Source organism: Photinus pyralis, unplaced genomic scaffold (genome assembly GCF_008802855.1).
Source record: "Photinus pyralis isolate 1611_PpyrPB1 unplaced genomic scaffold, Ppyr1.3 Ppyr1.4_LG6, whole genome shotgun sequence".
In the NCBI taxonomy this organism is placed as follows: domain Eukaryota; kingdom Metazoa; phylum Arthropoda; class Insecta; order Coleoptera; family Lampyridae; genus Photinus; species Photinus pyralis.
Genome location: NW_022170663.1, coordinates 41088105 through 41108288, shown reverse-complemented (window position 1 = coordinate 41108288; position 20184 = coordinate 41088105). Strand labels below are relative to the sequence as shown.

General features: G+C 35.3%; 1 protein-coding gene across 1 annotated transcript; it reads right to left on the bottom strand.

Annotated features, from left to right (window-relative positions):
• Nucleotides 1-18294: 18294 nt before the first annotated feature.
• Nucleotides 18295-19837, bottom strand: LOC116172932 (transcription factor Sox-3-like). The gene has a single exon (XM_031490210.1). It carries the CDS (start codon nt 19755-19757, stop codon nt 18678-18680), a length of 1080 nt encoding a protein of 359 aa, XP_031346070.1. The 5' UTR covers nt 19758-19837; the 3' UTR covers nt 18295-18677.
• Between the last annotated feature and the right edge of the window lie 347 nt (nt 19838-20184).

Below are 20184 nucleotides of genomic sequence, written 5' to 3'. Positions count from 1 at the left end.
GGATCTTTAAGTTTCAAGGTCCCACAGGAGCTAAAAAAAAGTGATCTTTAAAAAATGTCTGTATGTTCGTATGATGTGTATGTATACGAGGTGTGTAAATTAAGTAATGAGACTGATGCTCTAAATATTTATTATTTAAAGACAATTAGGTACTACACTCAGGGGTACAATTCATTACTGTGCCTTTGAAAATAGTATCCCTGGGAACCACACAGGGTTGGAGGATTCTTCCATTCGTCAGAGCAATACAACTCGGATTCTCAAATGACATTTAGCTGGTCAGTTACAGCATTTTTGAATAGATTCTAATATCCCTAATGTCGTCCCTTGATATGGCAGGAAATTATTTCCACACCGATAATTAATTTATTTGTTTCTAGTAATGACAATCTTCCAAGAAACCGATTTCATTTTCAATCGATGCATTTTGTTATTTTGAAAGATTTTTTGGAACCATTTTCGCACAAATTTTTCTCATCCCCAATCCATTACAGTTTTATGGATCTCTGATTCAAATAAATTCAACTGTTTTCCAATTAATCTGACTAGCAACCGACGATGCAAGAGCATAGCTCAGCTTTAACATCAAAACTAACAAAAGCGTTGTTTTCTCTTAGCCAATTAAAACGAGCGTGTCATCAAGAATCACTAAAGATGACATACTTCTCATGTTTCGAATCTCACTTAAGATATGGTTTGTTATTTTGGGGAAATTCTAAATTTGTCATAAATATTTTCAAGCTGCAAAAAGAGCCATTCGTGTTTTAGTTGGAATAGGGCCTAGAGACTCGTGTCGCCCCCATTTTATGAAATTAAAAATACCAACTGTATATCTTATTTATTTTCGAATGTGTAGTTTATGTACACTGTAATGTTCACTTGTTTAAACGTAACTCCGACTATCATGCTTACAGTACAAGACATGCTCAACTCATTACAATACCAATAGCTAAATCTTCAATTATTAATAATTCACATATATAGTAATAGTGAATTGATATACAATTGCATTCATCAGGGTATAAGGTCAATTCCTTCACTTGATTTGTTTAAAAAAATGCTAAGAATGCGACTGAATTCCTTTGTTTTTTATTCTTTAAAGGAATTCTTTCATGTTTTCCAGGAATGAGTGAGTTTACATAGTTTAGTATTCATTAATTTTTAACTGTACATGTATATTTATATTTTCTTGTTGTTTGTTTACGCTTGTTAATAATGTTTGTAAATTTTTTGAAATATTCAACACCTCTCTGGTAAAGAATAAAAGTATCTACCTATCTATCTATCTATTTGAACAAACCAGATTACTCATTTTTGGAACGAGGTTCAAAAAGTAACTTTACAAGAAAAATGATTACGAATAGCCACATGAACATACTAAGCTCAAATTTGTACTGTGCGAGTATGACATGTCCTTTCGCTCCGTAAAGTGTGACACGACCAGGGTTGCTGTAACAACTGCTACAGGGTTAGTTTCATTACTTACTTCACATACCTCGTAAGTGTATGCGTGCGGCATGATTCTTGTAAACAAGTTCATCCGAAACTATTTAACTGATTTGGTTAAAATTTGTAACAGTTCTAGCCTAGGTGGTCCCCTTGAATGGTCTCGAGAGCTGAATGGTTTTTGGAAGGGATTCGAAAATGCTAAATGCCTTTTTGGCAATAAAATCGATATTTATTGAGTTACGTGTAAGGAGCAGGCAAATTTGGCTGATATTTTGTACCAATATTCTCTCTAATGGTCCTGAACGCTGAGATTTTTGAAACGATTGGAAAATTGAAAATGTCCTTTTGACATAAAACATATTTATTTAATAAGGTATGAGCAACAAAATTTTGATTGAGAAAAGGCCGTGCAAATTTTTATTAGATTGACAGCTCGCCTGAAGTAGTTAGTATCCAGTCAGTTGATTGTGAGATACAGTTGTGGACAAAATATTAGCCGTGTAATACATTGATCAGTGCAATTGATTGATTGGTTGCCATTTTTTGTTGAGATTAGGGGCACATTTCATCACCTTGATCAAGATAAATGCCCATTTTTTCGATAGATTAAAAATTAATTAGTAGTAGTAGAAGTATTTTAACGTTATATAAAAAAAGAGAATATTTGATACATTTTTCTTTGTAGCGGATTTTTAGCTCTCGGACAGTCACTAAATGAGGGCCAACTTTTTGGGTAGTACTAAAGATTACTCTTAACGTTTTACAAACCTGAGAATTTGAAACCTTTTTCCGTGGGTGATAAACGATTTTTGGTTGTACGTTAAGGGCAAATTTTATCACCTCTGATGGTCGGTAAATGAATGCCCATGTTTTCGTTAGTATCAAAAATGAATCTTAACGTCTTAGTGTCTTAAAAACATGACAATTTGAAAGTGTTTATTTAGGTGTTAAATGAACCTTTTTCGCCCTTCGAATGGTCACCAAGTCGTAGATTTAGTTAGATCAACTTTAAACTGTATGTCTGGTATATTTGGTTTTTGAATTCCATAGTTTCTGTAATTTTAATTGCTGCTAACTTTACTTCGACCCTTTGGAATGTTACACACATAAAATTTTTGAATTCTAGCGACCTTATGATTTCTAATTCAAGAATTTAGGAAAATTTTGTACGATATTAAAATGAGAAATCTTAAGAAATACATGCGATGGATTTCTACCGTTTTTATACTGTAGCGAATATTCCAGAAATTGCGATAGACATCAAGGCGTCATGAAAGATAGGTCATCGGGGATAAAAAAAAGAAGGCAATTGTGATGTAATCTTTATGACGTGTTTGTTCGAGAACATTCTGAAGCGGTTTTGAACACTCGAGAACAATCTAGAAGGAGTGTTGTTACTTGTTTGCTGTACAGTGCGTGTGCGTAGATTTGATTAATATATGGAACTTTTCTTTAATATTATCTTTAACGAAAAATTCTTTCAGCAGATAGTTGGTGCATGTTTTAAAACTGTTTTATTACTAATCAGATCCCAGTTGGAATGCACAGTATACAGGATAGGACAGAAAGGAGTTGCATCTGGAATTTTTTCCAATTTTCAAATTTCACCGAGATTAGATGTTTTTCGCCCCCCCCCCCCCCCCCCATTTAGGTGTGCACCATTTTGAGGTAGCAATATTGGAAATATTTTTGCACACGCATTACCCAAAAATCTACGCAAAGCCGCAAGTTTAATGTTTCTTAGAAAAAACTTAAAGAAGAAGCGCAAATGTTTAAGGTGTAATTTCCAGACCAAACTTTTTAGCCATTTTTTTTTAAAATTACGCGGTTACTCCGAGCGAAACATCGAAATTGGAACACCCTGTACAATATCAATCATGGGAAAAGTGGACAAAGTTTAAGATCTTCCTCCTGCCCATAGAGACAATATGTTTTACTGTTTTCCCTACGAATTGATGATAAGTTTTTGCACTACCAACGTAACTTGAAAGAGGACAAGATTTTTTTAGCAATGGGTAGACAAGAGTCACGGGATTAATTATTTAAATTTAGGTCAATATTCAATATTCGTCAACCGGAAGTGACTTTGTCGTTCGTTGTCTATATTGGCAGTTTAATTAATATATCTAATAATTCCACTGTATTTCACCACGACCAAATTTTAACCCAATATGAAAGGTGGTTCCTTTCGAAGACATGTACAACTCGAATCCCCCAGAGGGACAACAGTAAAACTTTGGGAACGCAGAAAGTCATTTTAAAAATCTATAACAAAATAATTTACGACTAAGGGGTTAAACTTAAAATAATTCCAGTAAGAAGAAATGATTAAATATTTTATGATCACGTTAACATCCCTATAAATCAAATCGCATAAACATAGCTTTATTGCAAGTATCAATCTTGTTTTATAATGCATTAAACCAATCGAATTTTCATAAAAGACCTAATGGCTTTTGCAAACGCGCGTTGTTTTATTGTGATAACACTCGAAGCGGGAAATTAAGGGTTAACACGGCTACTTTAACTACATTTATTTGCGAGCAAAGTTAAACTTTTTTCGTATTGAATTAATTGCAATTCTTCGGCAAGACTAAAATGTTGCCTTTAATTGAAATAGGCACGACGTCTATCTATTAAGACTCCATAAATCGTTCAGGATCTGTGAGTGAGGGTGTGACGTGTGGGCTTAATGCTTCGGTAGAACATTTAAAAGAAAAAGGATTTAACCACCCCCTGTGAAATGTGTCCATCGGCATAATAACGGGACTTTCAGAAACAGTTTGATAGTTGACACTTCAAAATGTGGTAGGTCCTTATGCCCCGATTTTAAGTTGTACTAATACGGATTTTCAGAAACAGAGGAGTTGTTGAATTTTGATTTATAACGCCTTCTGAAACTGTAGGTTATAGACTCATTTTTAGTTTCCACTTCCAATTTTTCGTAATATTTTTGGTATTTTGTTAATCTACACGTACACACTAACTCACGTGATAAATAGATACAATCCTGCTCGTTTAACAAAACAAAAATTAAATAAAATATATTATATGTTTATATTATATGAATATATGCATATATTATGTTTTAATAAAGTTAAAGAAAAAACCGAGGAAAAAAACGTTTTAATCTAGATCAGAGACTTTTTGATTTCTCCGAAGTTTTCTCGCAGATTTCCTCAACTTCATCAAATATCAAGTTAAAATTTCCCTATAAGTCGCTCTTGACCTTGAGGTCCTTTCCTTTCAAGTTTTTCTAAAAATCGTTGTTTTTCTGAGGCTCATTTAAAGTTATTACGGTTTCACTAAGCTCTTTTCTAGTTCCTCATAGCACGGGAAAACAATGAATTTTATTTTGCTCCCCTCCGGCGATCATGGATAGAACTGTTATCTAAACCAGTGGTTCCATTTCCCAGGCAACAATTCTTTTCTGGTGAATTTAATCGCAAAAGTTGTTTCCCTTTTTACTTGTACCGGTCTTTACGTTCCAAATAAAATGGTAGTTTGGTAATTCTTCCCAGCACAAGGGTTGACAATTTTTATTAGTATTTTGTAAAGGGTTGAATTTTTCTCTGGATCGTGGTGCAAATTCTTCTGGTGATCTCTTCGTCTCGTTATGTTGCAGTACTATTGTAACTTAACTTTTTGGTAGAGTCCAAAGATTTTTGCGCAATAGTTTTGGATCCTGGGATATCTGCACTGTTTTACTCGATCTTGACTGTACAGCTTCTTTTTGAAAATTTTCTTCTTCTTCACTGACCGACGCAAAAAAACGCGGGCTGGTTAATATAATCGCATGCTATTTACAGAAAAGGCGCTGTGGATGGAAAAATCGCAAGCTTCTTTATAGATTCCCAAAACGGGATTCTGTACACTTTCGTAGAAGTAGCTTATGGAATTCGTCTTGCGCAACTTTTATTAATTCTCGTCGAAAGGAAACTATTGTTTACAATACAAGGCTTTTGGTTAATTTCTATGTCTATCCAGTACTAACAAGTCGTATAACGAGACACTAACGATTTGCATACATTTAGCGCAAATAGAGCTTATTTAAATCAATCTGGAAGGAACCCATCAGTGCAAAAAAAAAACTATTCAGTGATAACACTGATTTATTCGGCACTACCGCCGATGGTCCGGATAAGGATGGAAAAAAATGGGCAAGTGGATTGTTGTTGCAACAACTTTTTAATTGATAAGGCGTAAAATCATCTATTGTACTTGAATGGGACACTGTGACATATTGCTTTAACCTAACATTAGTGTTGCCAACACAAATAAAAAAAACCAGGTTTAATTAAAATTTAAGAGGGGTTTTGATTGTTTCTATCGTAATATTTCAAACTGCAAGTAGAATCGCAACGTGGAGCCTCTAAAGATTTGGTTTGCATTGACACGTTGTAAATTCCAAAAAAGCAACTTCTCATCGTTTCCTCTTCCCTTTTAATATACCCGGTTTTTTAATTCGATTTCTTAGTAACCAAAGTCAAGTGCATTTATTTAAGTAGGTACTAATTTGAACTAAAAGAATTTCGAAACTTCAGTCTACGCTTTATTTTCGGCCTGTCATCGACAGGTACTTAAAATTTCATAGTTTAATTTTGTGACTTTCTGCTCGTAAAACCTAGCCATAAATAAAAATCTTCCAAATTTAAATTTAGCCGAAATAAAATTACAAGGCCGTCTGTGACAAAAACGAAAGCATCGCAGGGAGGTGTAATAAATACGGATTATAAAACATAAATTTGACAGAACGGTCCGGGTTTGGAGAGCGCACATATCAGTCTAGGAGGAAAAGAGTGTGGGCAGTTGGTAGAATTATTAAGCTTTGAATCCGTGAGCTACGAAATTATGAGACCGTTTAGGCCCTGTTTTATCCGCGTTTAAGGTGTTAGAGGACAACTGTCATTAGGGCAGACGACGTTTTATAATGACCCAGAGGTAAAGAGTTAGGCGGCATCTTTTTTATTGCCTGCGGTTTAAAATTTATTAAAGGTGTGTTGATTAATAGACAATATTCAAATTTTAAAATACTTCAAGCGCTTTGCTTTGACGTTCATTTATGTCGCACATTTTCGGTAGTATCCTTGACCATTTTTCGTAACTATAATAATAACGGTTTCCTGTTTGCGGGTTCGCGCTTAACACAACAATTACATTACCGTGATTGACATTTTTAGCGAGGAATTGCAAAAACACATTTTCGTTCATGAAGATTTCATCTCTAGAGTAAACAGATGATCTTCAAGTCTAGTCTGAGTGTCTCGTATGAACAAACAGTTTGTAAAGGGGGACTTGTTTTACCACTTGACCCTTGTAATCCTTTCTCATAACAGACCCATGGATTGCAAAAAATTACCGTAGGTGTACTACTTCAATGAAAATCTACCAGACGTTTTCAAACGATGACATAATCGAAACATTTTACGACTACTGGGTCCATAATAAAATTATGGTGATACAGTAATTTCGATTTTATAGTTTATAAAAAGGAAAATTGTTGAGCAACAACTGAGCTGAGGTGATAACCATTCATTGAAAGCTCGCAATTTATCTAATATTTTGTTGCGTTTGATGATTTTATACCCTTTCTGCATGTTGGTAGTAGATAAGGGTTCATGGCGCCTTAACACACCGCCCTAAATGTCCAACGTTTATAATATTGTTATATCTGGTTCTTTGCAACTGCTAAAACGACAGAAGAGCTTTATTTATATAAAACTCAATTGAAACAGCAATGCCACGAATGAAATTGCGTTTTAAAACCCTTTAGAATATTTTACCCGGATTATTGAAAAAGGCATACAGAGAAATGCTTGGAACACAATTTTTGACTTCGTAACTTTGTTTGGACTAGTTAGGAGGTGAACATATCAAAAGTCCCCACCGGAAGCCCTTGAGTCAGGGAGAGGAGAGGGGTTTGAAGGACCCAATTTTCGGTTTGTCGCTTATATCCCGGAAACTATGCGTCCTAGCGACATGACCTTTCTATACAAAATGAAAGCTAATTCTATTTGCTACACGTTTTCGATCTTGTATAGTTTTCTAGGCACCCAAAAAATATATGCCTGCAAAAGGGTTGCAAAACATTAAATTCCCTTCCTTCTTTTGTCTTCACTCTTCTTAGTTTCATGTTGAATACATTCTCCACAAATATCGAATTTGGGTAATGCAGATCGCAGCATCGATGTTTTAGGCTGAGGAGATGTTGATGTCTCTTGTTTCTTGAAAGCAGCAATCGACTTGGTCTGGGTCCTCGTGTAATTTTTTCCACACAACTTGGGGACGAGAAGCCACCCCTCTCTTTACTATCTTATTTAAAGGAAATAAGGGAAACTATCCCATTTGACCCAGTTTAGAGACAATAGGACTCGACACCGAGTTATCGGGCCAAAAAGGGCAAAAAATGCCAGGCAAAAATATTTTTTCCACAATTACAGACTTTCGAGAGCGGATATCTTAAAAACTGTATAAGATATCGAAATTTGACCGAATACCTACAACTCGTAGCAGTAATCAGCTTTCATTTTGTATAGGTAGAGTGGCCACGTCGGCAGGACGCATAGTTTCCGAGATGTAACAAAAAAACTGAAAAATGCTCGGTCCTTCCTAATCAATGAGTGCTGTGGAAAAGGAGTCTATGCGGAAAACCAATTTTTTACTTGTCGTTCTCGTATCTCTAGTTAATTTGACAAGAAATCATTTTATGAACTACAAAATTCTGTAATGAAGAACGTTTGCAGTTTATTAATACTCATATATACAGGGTGCCCGTTATGTATGGAATATAGCATATATCTCGGTAAATATCGAATGTATACAAAATTTTTCTATATGAAAGTTGTTGAACATTTTATTTCTCATAATAAGCCAGTATTCAGTTGTTTTTATTTCAGAAAACAAATGAGTGACGAAAAACAATTGAATGAGCCTAATGAAAGTGGGCATTGTTATTTAAAAAAGTTGAATTGTTTTTCGTGTTTTCTGAAATAAAAACAGTGGCTTATTATGGGAAAAAATCCGATACAACTGAATAGCGAACGATCCTCGAGATCTTCACATATACATCATTTACAATACAGGGGTTGTTTTTGTCCCACCACATCAGCATGACTTGTAAAACAAATTTTTTGAATCGGCATAAGTTTTACTTTTATTTGAGGTGTCTACATACGAAATTTCATTTAAATATCTTAACAAATAAAAAAAACCGACGGCGCATGCACGAAACAATTTTTTTGATTCGACATTAGTTTGAAAAATTACATAAGAATAGACCGGAATGCTTAACAGACATATAATAGGCGTTTACACGCTAGTTCTAACATATGTAAAGAGAAAATTGTGATGACAAACGTTTAAAAATCATCGCACAAAATCTGTCGTTATCTCTCGGTCTATTTAGCGACAGTCTGAGGGTAAAAAAATTCGTTAAACAATTTCAGGTTTTAAAACGTTAAGATTCATCTCCATTACTATCAAAGAAATTGGAGTTCATTTAGAGACTTATGAGGGGGTTTTTCACCAAAATTGTTTCCGGACTCTTCCCGCACCATGAACCCGCACCATATATTTTATTCGTCGATACCTAGGCTTAGAATGATTGCATTTTTTGACACGGTCAAAAATTGCAAATGAACACAAACTTTTAGGGAAGTCCTCGGGGAAGTCAGAAATTTGATACCTACGGCCTATGCGAAGTTATCAGTAATTATACTACCGTGAATATGCAAAGGTAAAGACAATTTGGACAATTATAATAAAAAGTAATCCACACCTCTGCCTTTCGTGAGACAAATTTGGCTTGAGGACAGAATAGCTTCCTCCAAGAACTAAAGGTCCACCTGTTCAATTAAACTTCGAGATACAAACTCCTTAATACATACTTAAATATGGTCGGCTGATCGGTAACTTCATTTTTTTCGAATAATTATTTTAGGATAGGTAAGGTAGGTAGGTACTAATGCAACGGGAAGGAATGGTTTATTTGACAAACCTTTATTTTTCCACCCTCTTCGATGTTATAGATGTGATCGAGCACTCATACTCGGCCTTTTCGAATTCAATACACGCAAAAAAGAAATGGAACGATAGAACAAATATTTAAAACATAATTTACGACTGAGCACGTAACCAAATTAATTAATAGCGTGAAGGGGAGTACGCCGTTCACGCAAAGTCTGCATTAGTGGTAATGTGCGATTGAGGCACCGATTAGCAAGTCTTACATGTCGTGTTGTCGGTCAGGAAGGAATCAGTAATAGCGTTTTACGTCACGCGTCACATTAGTAAAACAATACGATAGAGTTGCCACTACCCCAAAGAGGGATAACTTTTTGTTTACAATGTTAATTATTCTCGGATAAAATTAGAGATGGTTTTATTACCATTTTTACGTTGTGGTCAGTGGTTGTTGCTTTATTATCGTTTTCCAGTAATAAGTGATCAAATTGCCATTATATTTGGTGCAGAAAGGGCTACTACCCGCTAAATTGTAATATCCGGAAAATTCTTCAGATGAAAAATCTCCAATCCTCTGTGATTTTTTTACACTCCCCATGTAACATATTATTACTGATTTATTGTAGGGAAGTGCCCTTTTACCTACATCACAAATAGTACGTTTGATCCTCTTTGCATTGAAAAAAGATTTAATTTCATTCACAAAAATTCATTAACAATAAAACCACACCAAATATGTGCACTCACAGTCAATATTACAGTTATTACAATCGTATTGTTTGTTCCACGTGAGTTTAAAGCTTTTATTGAAGGCATACATTAACAAACCTTTTTTATAAACAAACAATACTTTTCATTGTCACTATTTAACACAAACATCTACTTCCTATTTTATATTAACATTAACATATTTGCTAATTTAATTAATCTTTTGTTCTAGTTGTAATGATTTTGAGTTTGCATAGTTACGTTTATATAAAAACGATTTACCGGCGTGATAGCAATAATTTTTTTTGTTAGAGGAGTCACTTATAGGTATGTAAGAAGTACTGTGGTTTAACAACCCGTGTATAGCAAATGAGAGAGAGGGAAATTTCACCTTCAAAATTATTTAAAAGTGATGTGTTATTTCTCCTTAATTGAAGAAAGCAAGTAGGAGATAAAGAGCACTCCTTCACTTAAGCCTCTCGGAAATATTTAGGTGCTTCCCAGAAAGAAATTCTTTATCGGCACCGACAATCTGCGGAAAGTTTTGGCGTATGACTAACGTTCGGCGAATGCACAAAGCGTCTGGGGCCAGCTGAACGTTCTTTCTACAATGAAGTTTTTCCCCAACACCGAAAATAAATTCGGTACATAGATTTTATGAAATATAACTACAGAAAACCTCAAAACCTGGATCATATAGGGTTTCCCATAAGATAGGTACCTACTGGGACGGAGCTATCATCTTCAAACCATGAGCGAAGGAAAAAATTTGAAAATTTCGGGACCTTTAAAATAAAGTAAAACTCAACAGGGGTTGTAATTAAAAAAATTTGGTGTTATCACCCCCTAAAAAACTCCCCATTTAAAATGCCGTTTTTATGGTCGTTTATTGATCAATTTTTTAATCGCTCGTTCGAAACTTGTTGCTCCGTCCCGGAACTTTTAGCAAACCCTGTACAATGAGGAAGGTTACTGTTTCTGTAATCTACATTTACATATTGTTTAGCACGAAAAATTATCGCAAGTACGAACCCAGATAAAGAAAAAGAGAGAGGAAAAAGAAAGACACTTACAGTGACAATTCATCACCGTGGTTTGGGTATTTTTCACCACCCCTTCAATCAAATTAATTAAGTTGTTAAAGTCTGCCAAAAAACCGTTATGTACGTGCTAAAACGAATGAGTTTAACTTTCTTGTTTATTAGAGCTATCATCTTCAATAACATTTAAAGCTTTTTCTCTATTTTAATCATATTATTGTGATTTAAATTATCAATAAGGCTTTACTTCATAATGACCGCATTTAACTGTAGGTTCGACGATTTTTGTAGTGTAAAAAAGTTTAAATGATTTGACGAAATTCACCGAGAAGAAATCCTGAATTCCACTTACGATTTTTTGCTTGGGAGATCACAGGTCATATACTCGTAACTGGAAAGGTTTCATACTATGATAATAACCGAGATAATAACATTCAAAATTACGCTTAATCTGGATACATAAACGCTGGTTTTGAACTTCATCTTTAGCCATGCTCACAGACTAAGAAAATTGGAAAGTTCAGAGTTCCCAAACTATATGCCCAAATTCCGGTGAAGAAGAGCTTTAGAAGGCTACTCGATTCAAATAAACATGGGTAAAAGGCACGACGAACTGTACCTAAAGTTGGAGGAAATTGATGAGAAGTTATTGTAGGATTTGAGGACAATCTGAAAAGAATGTGATTGGTACGTGAGGAATGCTGAGAAAGACAGGGAGAACTTGACGAGAGCCGCTTATGAGAAATTTGAGAAAAGCTGAAGGGAATTTCAGAAGAATTTGATGGGCACTTGAGGAGAGTTGGATAGATGAGACATTTCTTTTTAATTAATTGTACATTTTTTTTGCTTATATCATCAATTTTTTTAATTGGCCGTAGAATAAAGACAGTCAAAAAAGACATATATCGTATCATAATTTTACAACAGCAGATTCCACCTATTAATTAATGTTGGGGAAATTATAATGGGAAATCAGATATCTATCATATACCCTAAGATTTGCAATTTGAAATAAATTTCTGCATGTTACAGTAACCTATGAGGAGAGTAGTGGTTGAGTTGGTTCTTCATCGGTCCTCTAGTAGGTATTATTAACGAGCTTCTAACGAGTTAATTTTGCGGTCTCTTTCCATCTGTCCGTCTGTCTCTCAGCACGAAATCTCGAAAACGATTACGATGAAATTTTTATCAAATTTGTATGTCGGAGTTCGTGAATTGGAAATGTAAGCCAAAAAATAAGGAAGGCCGTATACAGCATAAATGTGTTCGTTTTTACGTGAGCGTGTTGGCAAATCCCCACCTTAATTCCATGTTCCGATCTTTCTGATCCTTATAAGACTGTGCAGACTGGAAGGTGGATGAGGGACGCTACATCTATCATGCCTTCGGTGCCGAAAGCATTCCCTAAACTGGTTTCGTGCGTATTATGTTCCTTTACCCCAAAAACCTCCGCATACCAGAATCTTGAAATTTGCAGCATGTTGAAAAAAAGGTCGATAAATCGGAATTTTGGCTCAAATATGAGAAATCGCGGTTTTTCACTTCCGGCCTCATTTTTGACCCTTTCACTGTGTTCCGTGATCCCAAAAACATGGGTCCAGACTCTTGAACTGCAAAAAGCGGGTACACGGAGAATACGCCAGGGAAGGTGGAAAAACCACCACATTGGACGCCAACTTGAATATCTCCATTCCGGTCCATTTTCTGACTTGGTAACAGGCAGAAACGGATTCAGCGGGGTCGAAATAGCGGAAAACCATTTATAACTTAATTGTTAATTTCAGACAAACTTAAGGAGCGCTCCAAAGGAATTTAATAAAAGCTTGAGAAATAGCTAGCCGAGTGAAGAGAACTCTGGAGAAATTGAGCAAAGTGTCTTCGCATTAGAAATCTATGAAGTAGCACTATGACACGATAATCATAATAAATTAAACAAATATAGCAAACGAGCTCCTGTCTATGACTATAGGTATTGGTTTGCGTATTATATGACTAAAAAACTATGCTCATATCGCATTTTATGCAATTCGGTTCATAACTAACGGAGATATTAAAAGGGACTTCCTTATTTTTGGACTACATTGCCAATTCACGACCTACAAATTTGACAAAGAATCCACCTGCAAAATTTTATTATAATCGGTCCATTCGTTTTCGAGATATCGTGCTATCGAACCATTGTAGATTAAGAAAAAGACCACTTCCCTAAATGTTCTCAAAAACCATATTTTCCTATCTTTCTCTTATGAATACAAGACAGGTAATTGTATTCGTTTCTCAATCATAAATACAGTTAATGTAAAAATGTTAAAATAACAGAAATATTAATAAAAGTAAACTCAAGATGGTTGAGAGGAGGACACACAAACCAACAAACAAACTATTAGAGCTGAGAGCTCAATTTTCGATTTATCTGAATCCGAGAGCTCGGGAATATAGAACCTTTGATCTTTGATACGTAGTTAAAGCACTTCCGCTAGTGTTAATCTTACTGTCTGCCTGTCTGTATGAAAATAACTACAACGCAGATACTAATCACAGCGAGAACCGGTTTGTTATGAATAATGATGGAGCAAACTTGAAGGGCCAGGTTTAAATTTCCAGGTAGGTACGTCATATACCTCAAATTTTATGACTGAAGAAATAAATAGTTATTTGTACAACTGAGAAGAAAGTGGAGTTTTTCAACTCGAGTTCAAAGTTTGAGACATGAGCGTAGCCGAGAATTGAAAACCACTTTTTTCTCAAATTTTACACATAATTTTTTTCTGAAACTACAATCAAAATTGAAAAATTATCGTATGCAATAATAAAGTTTGACACATAGCAGTCTAGATACGGGTATGTTTCAATTTTAAATTAAGATTAACGCAGCAATTGGTTTTTACTTCTCTCACTAGAGAGGAAAATTACACTTTCTTTGCCCTTTTTAGAGATGAAAGTAGTTGTACAATAGTCCATCAATGATTAATTATTGATTAGTAATAGTTTGGAATTGGACCAATACTCACACCAATTGCGTGGTTGTTTTTGCCAACTATTTTTATAGGTACAGTTTACATGTGACTATGCAATTTTTTTAAATTTTAAATCGTAAGTAGATAGTGTAGTACCTACTCTACATTATTGATCTTCATAACATGTACCTATCAAGTACACACTACATTGCACTTGAAATCAGAAGTCTGTGGTTCAGCGTCATTGATTTCTGAATCAATTTCAGACATACGCTAAAACGCTATAACATCTATATTAAGTGTGCTAAATCGATGAAAGAACTTTTCTAAAATTGATTCACAAATCAAAGACGCAGGGCCACAAACTCCTGATTTCAAGTGTAGACTAAAATTACTTGATATAAGCATATGGACTGAATATTCCGCTATTTTTCAGATTTAGAGAAAATTTAAAGATATTTCACTAAAATGTCCGGTACTTAAAAGGTTTCTCTTTTCGATGTCTTTCTCAAATTCTTTAAAAAATGATCATAAATGCTGTAGGTATCTGACCATAAATTGCCGTCACAATTTTTAAATTCCAGATATGTATAGGTACCTACGAGTAATAAGCGAAAGAGTATATACCTATACCTAAAAGTCTGCTTCAAATTAAGTCAGCACTATTACTATACAATATTATTAGTTGTAGAGTTAGAAAATTGTGTGTTTTTCTACAGAATCCAAATCTGCAAGTCAACATCGTATTTTTCCACTAATAATAAATACGCGACTTTTTATACCTTTGGAACGCTCTGTATATTATTAAGTACATCATATAGTATGACCGCTTATTAAATTTTCCACAAACGGTTTCAATTATTTTCATTTAGATCTAGTTATCCATGAAAATAGAAAGATTTACCTTGATCTTCTTAGGGGAAAAAGGATGTAATTCTTTGGATTTAAATGTAATTGGATCTATTGTAAAATTCTGGATTTATATCGTTTTAACTAGTCGAAATCACTGAAAATGTTTTTAACGCATATTTAATATGTCCAGAGGAGGCAGAGAAAACAAAAATAGTATGTATATCAGCGGTAGGTATACTCTCATCCTTCCATGGATAGCATGATCGAATTAAAGATAAAAATAATAATAATGTGTGCCCATAAATTAAAAATTTGCATTTTCAGTTCAGAATGTTTAAAAAATTGTCGAAATTTTTAAATAATTAAATGTTAATGCAGCTTTTCAAGGAAATCATGACTATTTATTAACTTAATAAATACATGACTTACCATAAACAGAGCTATACGCGTAAATATTTCATGTTAGGTAGCAGAAATTAAAGTGAACTGTTTCATGTTTGTAATAATGGAGGAAATAAATCTAGGTCTAGATCCTTAATTTCTGCAATGTTTCAACGCTCTGGAAGTAAAGAAGTAGGTAATTCAATCAAATTTTTGCCTTCGTTAAAGTGGACAAATAAGAGTTTGACATTTTATCTGCATTACCTTGTAGGACAGTTAGGTAAATCTATAGAACGCAGAACTACGTTTTACTGAACAGTTTCAGTAATGCAGAAACAAAAATTGAGCCAAATGACCGCAGGTATAGTACCGGATGTTCCACGACAGTTAGCTGCATTCATTAGTAAAAAAAAAAAATTGAACAACCAAGTTCTTTAATTATGTCAGTCAACTGAAATGACGTTGAACTATTGTGGTACAACTGACGCTGACCCCAGGAAAATACAACAAAACATTAATAAAAAGCACGCGTTTCGGTAGCAATAAGGTTGTCAGTTATCAGCGGACCATTAAAAGAGAAAAATACAAATCTCTTTCTTGGAGTTTTTGTTTCAGTTGTTACTTTAAAGGCCACCAGGGTTCATGTGTTTTCAGTAAGTAATATAGAACTTAGAACAAATAAACAGTATCAAGGCACAAAATCGTTTATTACAACTATGGATCCTAGTTGTTCCATTTCCACCTTTATAATGAAGAAATTAAAATATTATACCTAAGCATTCTGCACTGAATCATACTAATTTGTGTTTGCAAAAGATTTACAGGTAGGTAATTGACAAGCAAAATTCACTTACCTGATGTAATGCCTTTTGGTTTCTTCGTTTAAGATGTTTACTAGAGTACCTAATTAAATAGTCGTGAATGCTGTAATTTTGAGGTGATGGTACGTTTGGTACCTATACCTCGGATTTCCCTTTTCCGATAAGATAGAAAGAAAGTTAAATTAGCAAAATTTTGGAGAATTCTGAGCTGATTTCATCAAATACCATCTTTTTAAATTTAAATCTCATTTTGTTTTTTTTTTCCTTTGACTTTTTGGGAACCACCGTGAAAACCGTCAATTTCTCATTTTTATAAATGTGTTCTTGTTAAGACGAACCTTTTGGTATTAAGAAACAACCCCAATTGTAAGTAAGTTTTTAAGTTTTAGACGGTCACCTTTGTTTTTTCATGAAAGTGTGTTGTTTGTTTGCAAAAAAGTGAAGGTACTATACCGGTGTACCTACAAGTTTAAATAATGATAAATTACTGAACAATTTTTATTGTGCTCGCCAAAAAGAGTTAAATTGTCAATTTTTTGGTTTTGTCAAATACCGAGATTAAATTTGAAATTATATTTTAAATCAGATCTTCGATCTAATGATATACCTATCTTGTAATAACTGATACTAATGGTGAAAATCAAATAGAGGCACATTCTAGTCACCTGCGACGGCGTTTTCAGGAATGCAGATAATTTAACGTCGGCAATAAAGTTTGAAATTTAGGTATATTGTATTTACCTATAGGTATACAAAGAAAATGTTAAAGGGATGAAAATGTTTATGCCGTTGATATAATTATAGAGATATTCATACTGACTTTTATATTAGGGAGTAGAGAATTACTCCGAAATGCAAAATGAAAATATGTGATCACATCAACGGTTGTGTGGCTTTAAAAGAAGGGGATAAAGTTTTTAGTAAAATATGGACGCTGATCGTATAAAACTAAAAATGCGAATTAAATGCTAATGTTGTTAAATTCTTTAGAAAATCTCATCTCGACTAAACGACAATTTTTGGAATGAAATCAGGAAAATACACAAACACATTAGTGCAATTGCGTGTAGATGGAAGACATTAAATTTTCAGCCTCGCGCGCTGATGAGGGTAATGGGCTGTGGTGCAGATTGCCTGAATCCACCTCTTCTAAGCATTACCACATTGCTTTCTGATTGCTTTCATAATCACGCTTTATTGCCTTTATTTCCACTTTTTTTCGGTAATACCAACTATTAAAATTCAATTTAAATTTTATCTACAACGATAAAAACGCGCGTACACTACGTTCTGGCAAGATTATTCAATTACGCTTCATAAATTATGTAATCGGGGGTTTTAATGTGAATTAATGGTTTCCAGACCTACATAACATAAATTTAACGGCACGTGTGACAAATTGCAGATTTTTTAAAATGGTGTAATTTTGAAAATTACCATGTGTTTATTGAAAAAAAAATGACTTACCTCACAATTTACCTATATCACAAACTCGGGCACACACGCACAGAGTATATAACACAAGGCGCTGCACTTGAATAAAACTCTGAAGTAACTTCAATCTCATATATTCACATTTTTCGTTCCAATGACTAAATTAACACACTGTACATTGAAAAAAAAATGTTTTATGTACAAAGCTTGTGATATCTTTGAGTTCTGCCCATTATAATAAAGTTTCAAACAAATCTGAATTTTCTCGAATAACAACGTAACAAAAATTTGCGAATAGGTATATCATTTTGAAAATGTAAGATTTGTTCAAAATTTTTCATAATATTTACAAGACCACCGGGTGCTTTAATAAATTAAAACAAGGTTATTTGTACAAACAATTGGTGTGAGTAGTAAATATTATGGTACGTTGTTATAATGGGATGGGGATTGTTATCGACAATGTGCCTTTGGGTAAAAAAGATGTGTAATCAAAAATTATTGAGCATTTATGGCTTTAAAATAAAAGTTGTGTTTGAAGCGATAACTGCGGCACATTGCGTCAAATTCGCATTTCTCGTGTGAACTAATTTTATATACAAATATTTGGTACTTAACCTTATCAGGTATCGCCGAGAGGCAATGGTAATTTTTAAGAAAATGTGTATTACATTAAAAATTTCTACGCGCAACATTTTTAACAATATCATCTCCTTAAACATTATCACTATACGAAACCAAAGTTTATCATACAAAGGTCCTTAGAATTATTATTTACATCACGTAATAAACGACCTAGAAAATTTGTTCAAACCACGTTAAATTACTCTCAGAACTGGAAAAAAATAAATTTGACGCTAAAAATGTAAAAAAAGGACCCACCTGGTCGATCGCATCCAATCAGACAATATCTTAAAGTGGTTTAAATACAACAATCGAATACTGCAATTGGTTTAAGGAACCGAAGAAGATTATTCGCCGAGGAAATAAAAGTATATGTGAATAAAAAATTTAACATATTTACACGTTCACAACGGCGGCACGTCCAAGTCCGGTGCCGCAAAATACGGCTCTCACATGTGCGCTAGAGGTGCTAAGGGCCCGGGTCCTAGAGGATCCGGCGACGGATTGTACTGGTGCATGTGCTGACCTTCCGTCGGTAAATACATGGAGATCATCTGTCGGAGGTCGCCTTGCTGAGGTTGATTAGTTGCAAATTCCCGTTTTATTCCCGGCGTCGGGGTGTGCAACCCCGAGCTCGGTGACACCGGCTCGGATTTGATGCTAGATCCAGAAGGACTATGCGACGACCCTGTCGTGTGTTGCATGCCAAAAGGCGAACCCGCGCTACTGGGCACAGTTCCTCCGTAACCGTAACCGCCGTTCATATACGCACTGTGTTGCATTTGGCTCATATCGTACCTGGGGTAGTTTGCGCCACCGTAAGTGTGCTGCTGATAACTCGAAGGGTCGGGCATCATGTAACCATTGGGCATGTATCCGTTGGGCATCTGGTACATATCTCGCGCTGCCGCTTGTTGAACAACGGACGTTGCGCCCCTCGTCGGATCGGAACCGGGTAGCAAGCTGGATGTGCCCAACGGGTATTTGTCTTTTTTCAATAAAGTCTTCGTTTTCCTTCTAGGTCTGTATTTATAATCCGGATGTTCCTTCATGTGTACCGCACGCAACCTTTTCGCTTCATCGATAAACGGCCGTTTTTCTGTTTCACTAAGTAACTTCCACTCCGCTCCCAGTCTTTTTGATATTTCCGAATTGTGCATTTTTGGATTTTCTTGTGCCATTTTCCGCCGCTGACCGCGAGACCACACCATAAACGCGTTCATCGGTCGCTTCACGCGATCCGTATTTTGATTCTTACTACTAGGATTATTATTGTTTGTCGCGGGGTTGTTGTGCTGCGGCTGATGCTGGGAGGGCTGGTGTGACTGATGATGGCTTTGGGGTTGATGCTGATGGTGTAATTGGGGTGCCTGTTGCTGGTGGTGCAGCTGATGATGCGGATGCTGTCCTAAATGTTGCATGGGCGCCTGCCCCAGCGAGCTTAAGGAGCCGTACGTTTGCAAAGCGTGATGCGGCGGCATCGTCGCGTGTAAACTACCTCCTTTGAGGTCCGTTTCCATAGTCAACATGTCTTCCGTCGGCGCGAACAGCTTGATGGCTTTCACAAAACACTATCACAACACCAAACAATCACCTCTACGCTCTTCCACGTAACTCAAGTTTATGTTATGAATTCTACAGAATTTGGGGTCTATTCTTTGTACTCCCCACCATGCGCACTGATTGACAGAAACGCCTGCCATGATTCTGCACGCCCAATCGGGCGCCTGCTCAGTATCACGAGGCGGAGATAAAAGCTGCGTGGCGCTGTTATGTGCGCGGAGAGCTTTCGCACTAATTACGTGACCGATTACTAATTATGCCTCGCGGGCATTTTTATAACACAAGCTAGCGAGCAATAATTAATTAATAAAACCACATCATTTCGTGCTTAAAAATTTCTAATTAGTGGAACTCTTTTCTGTTCACAAATTGGCAGGAATATTTTAAATAAAA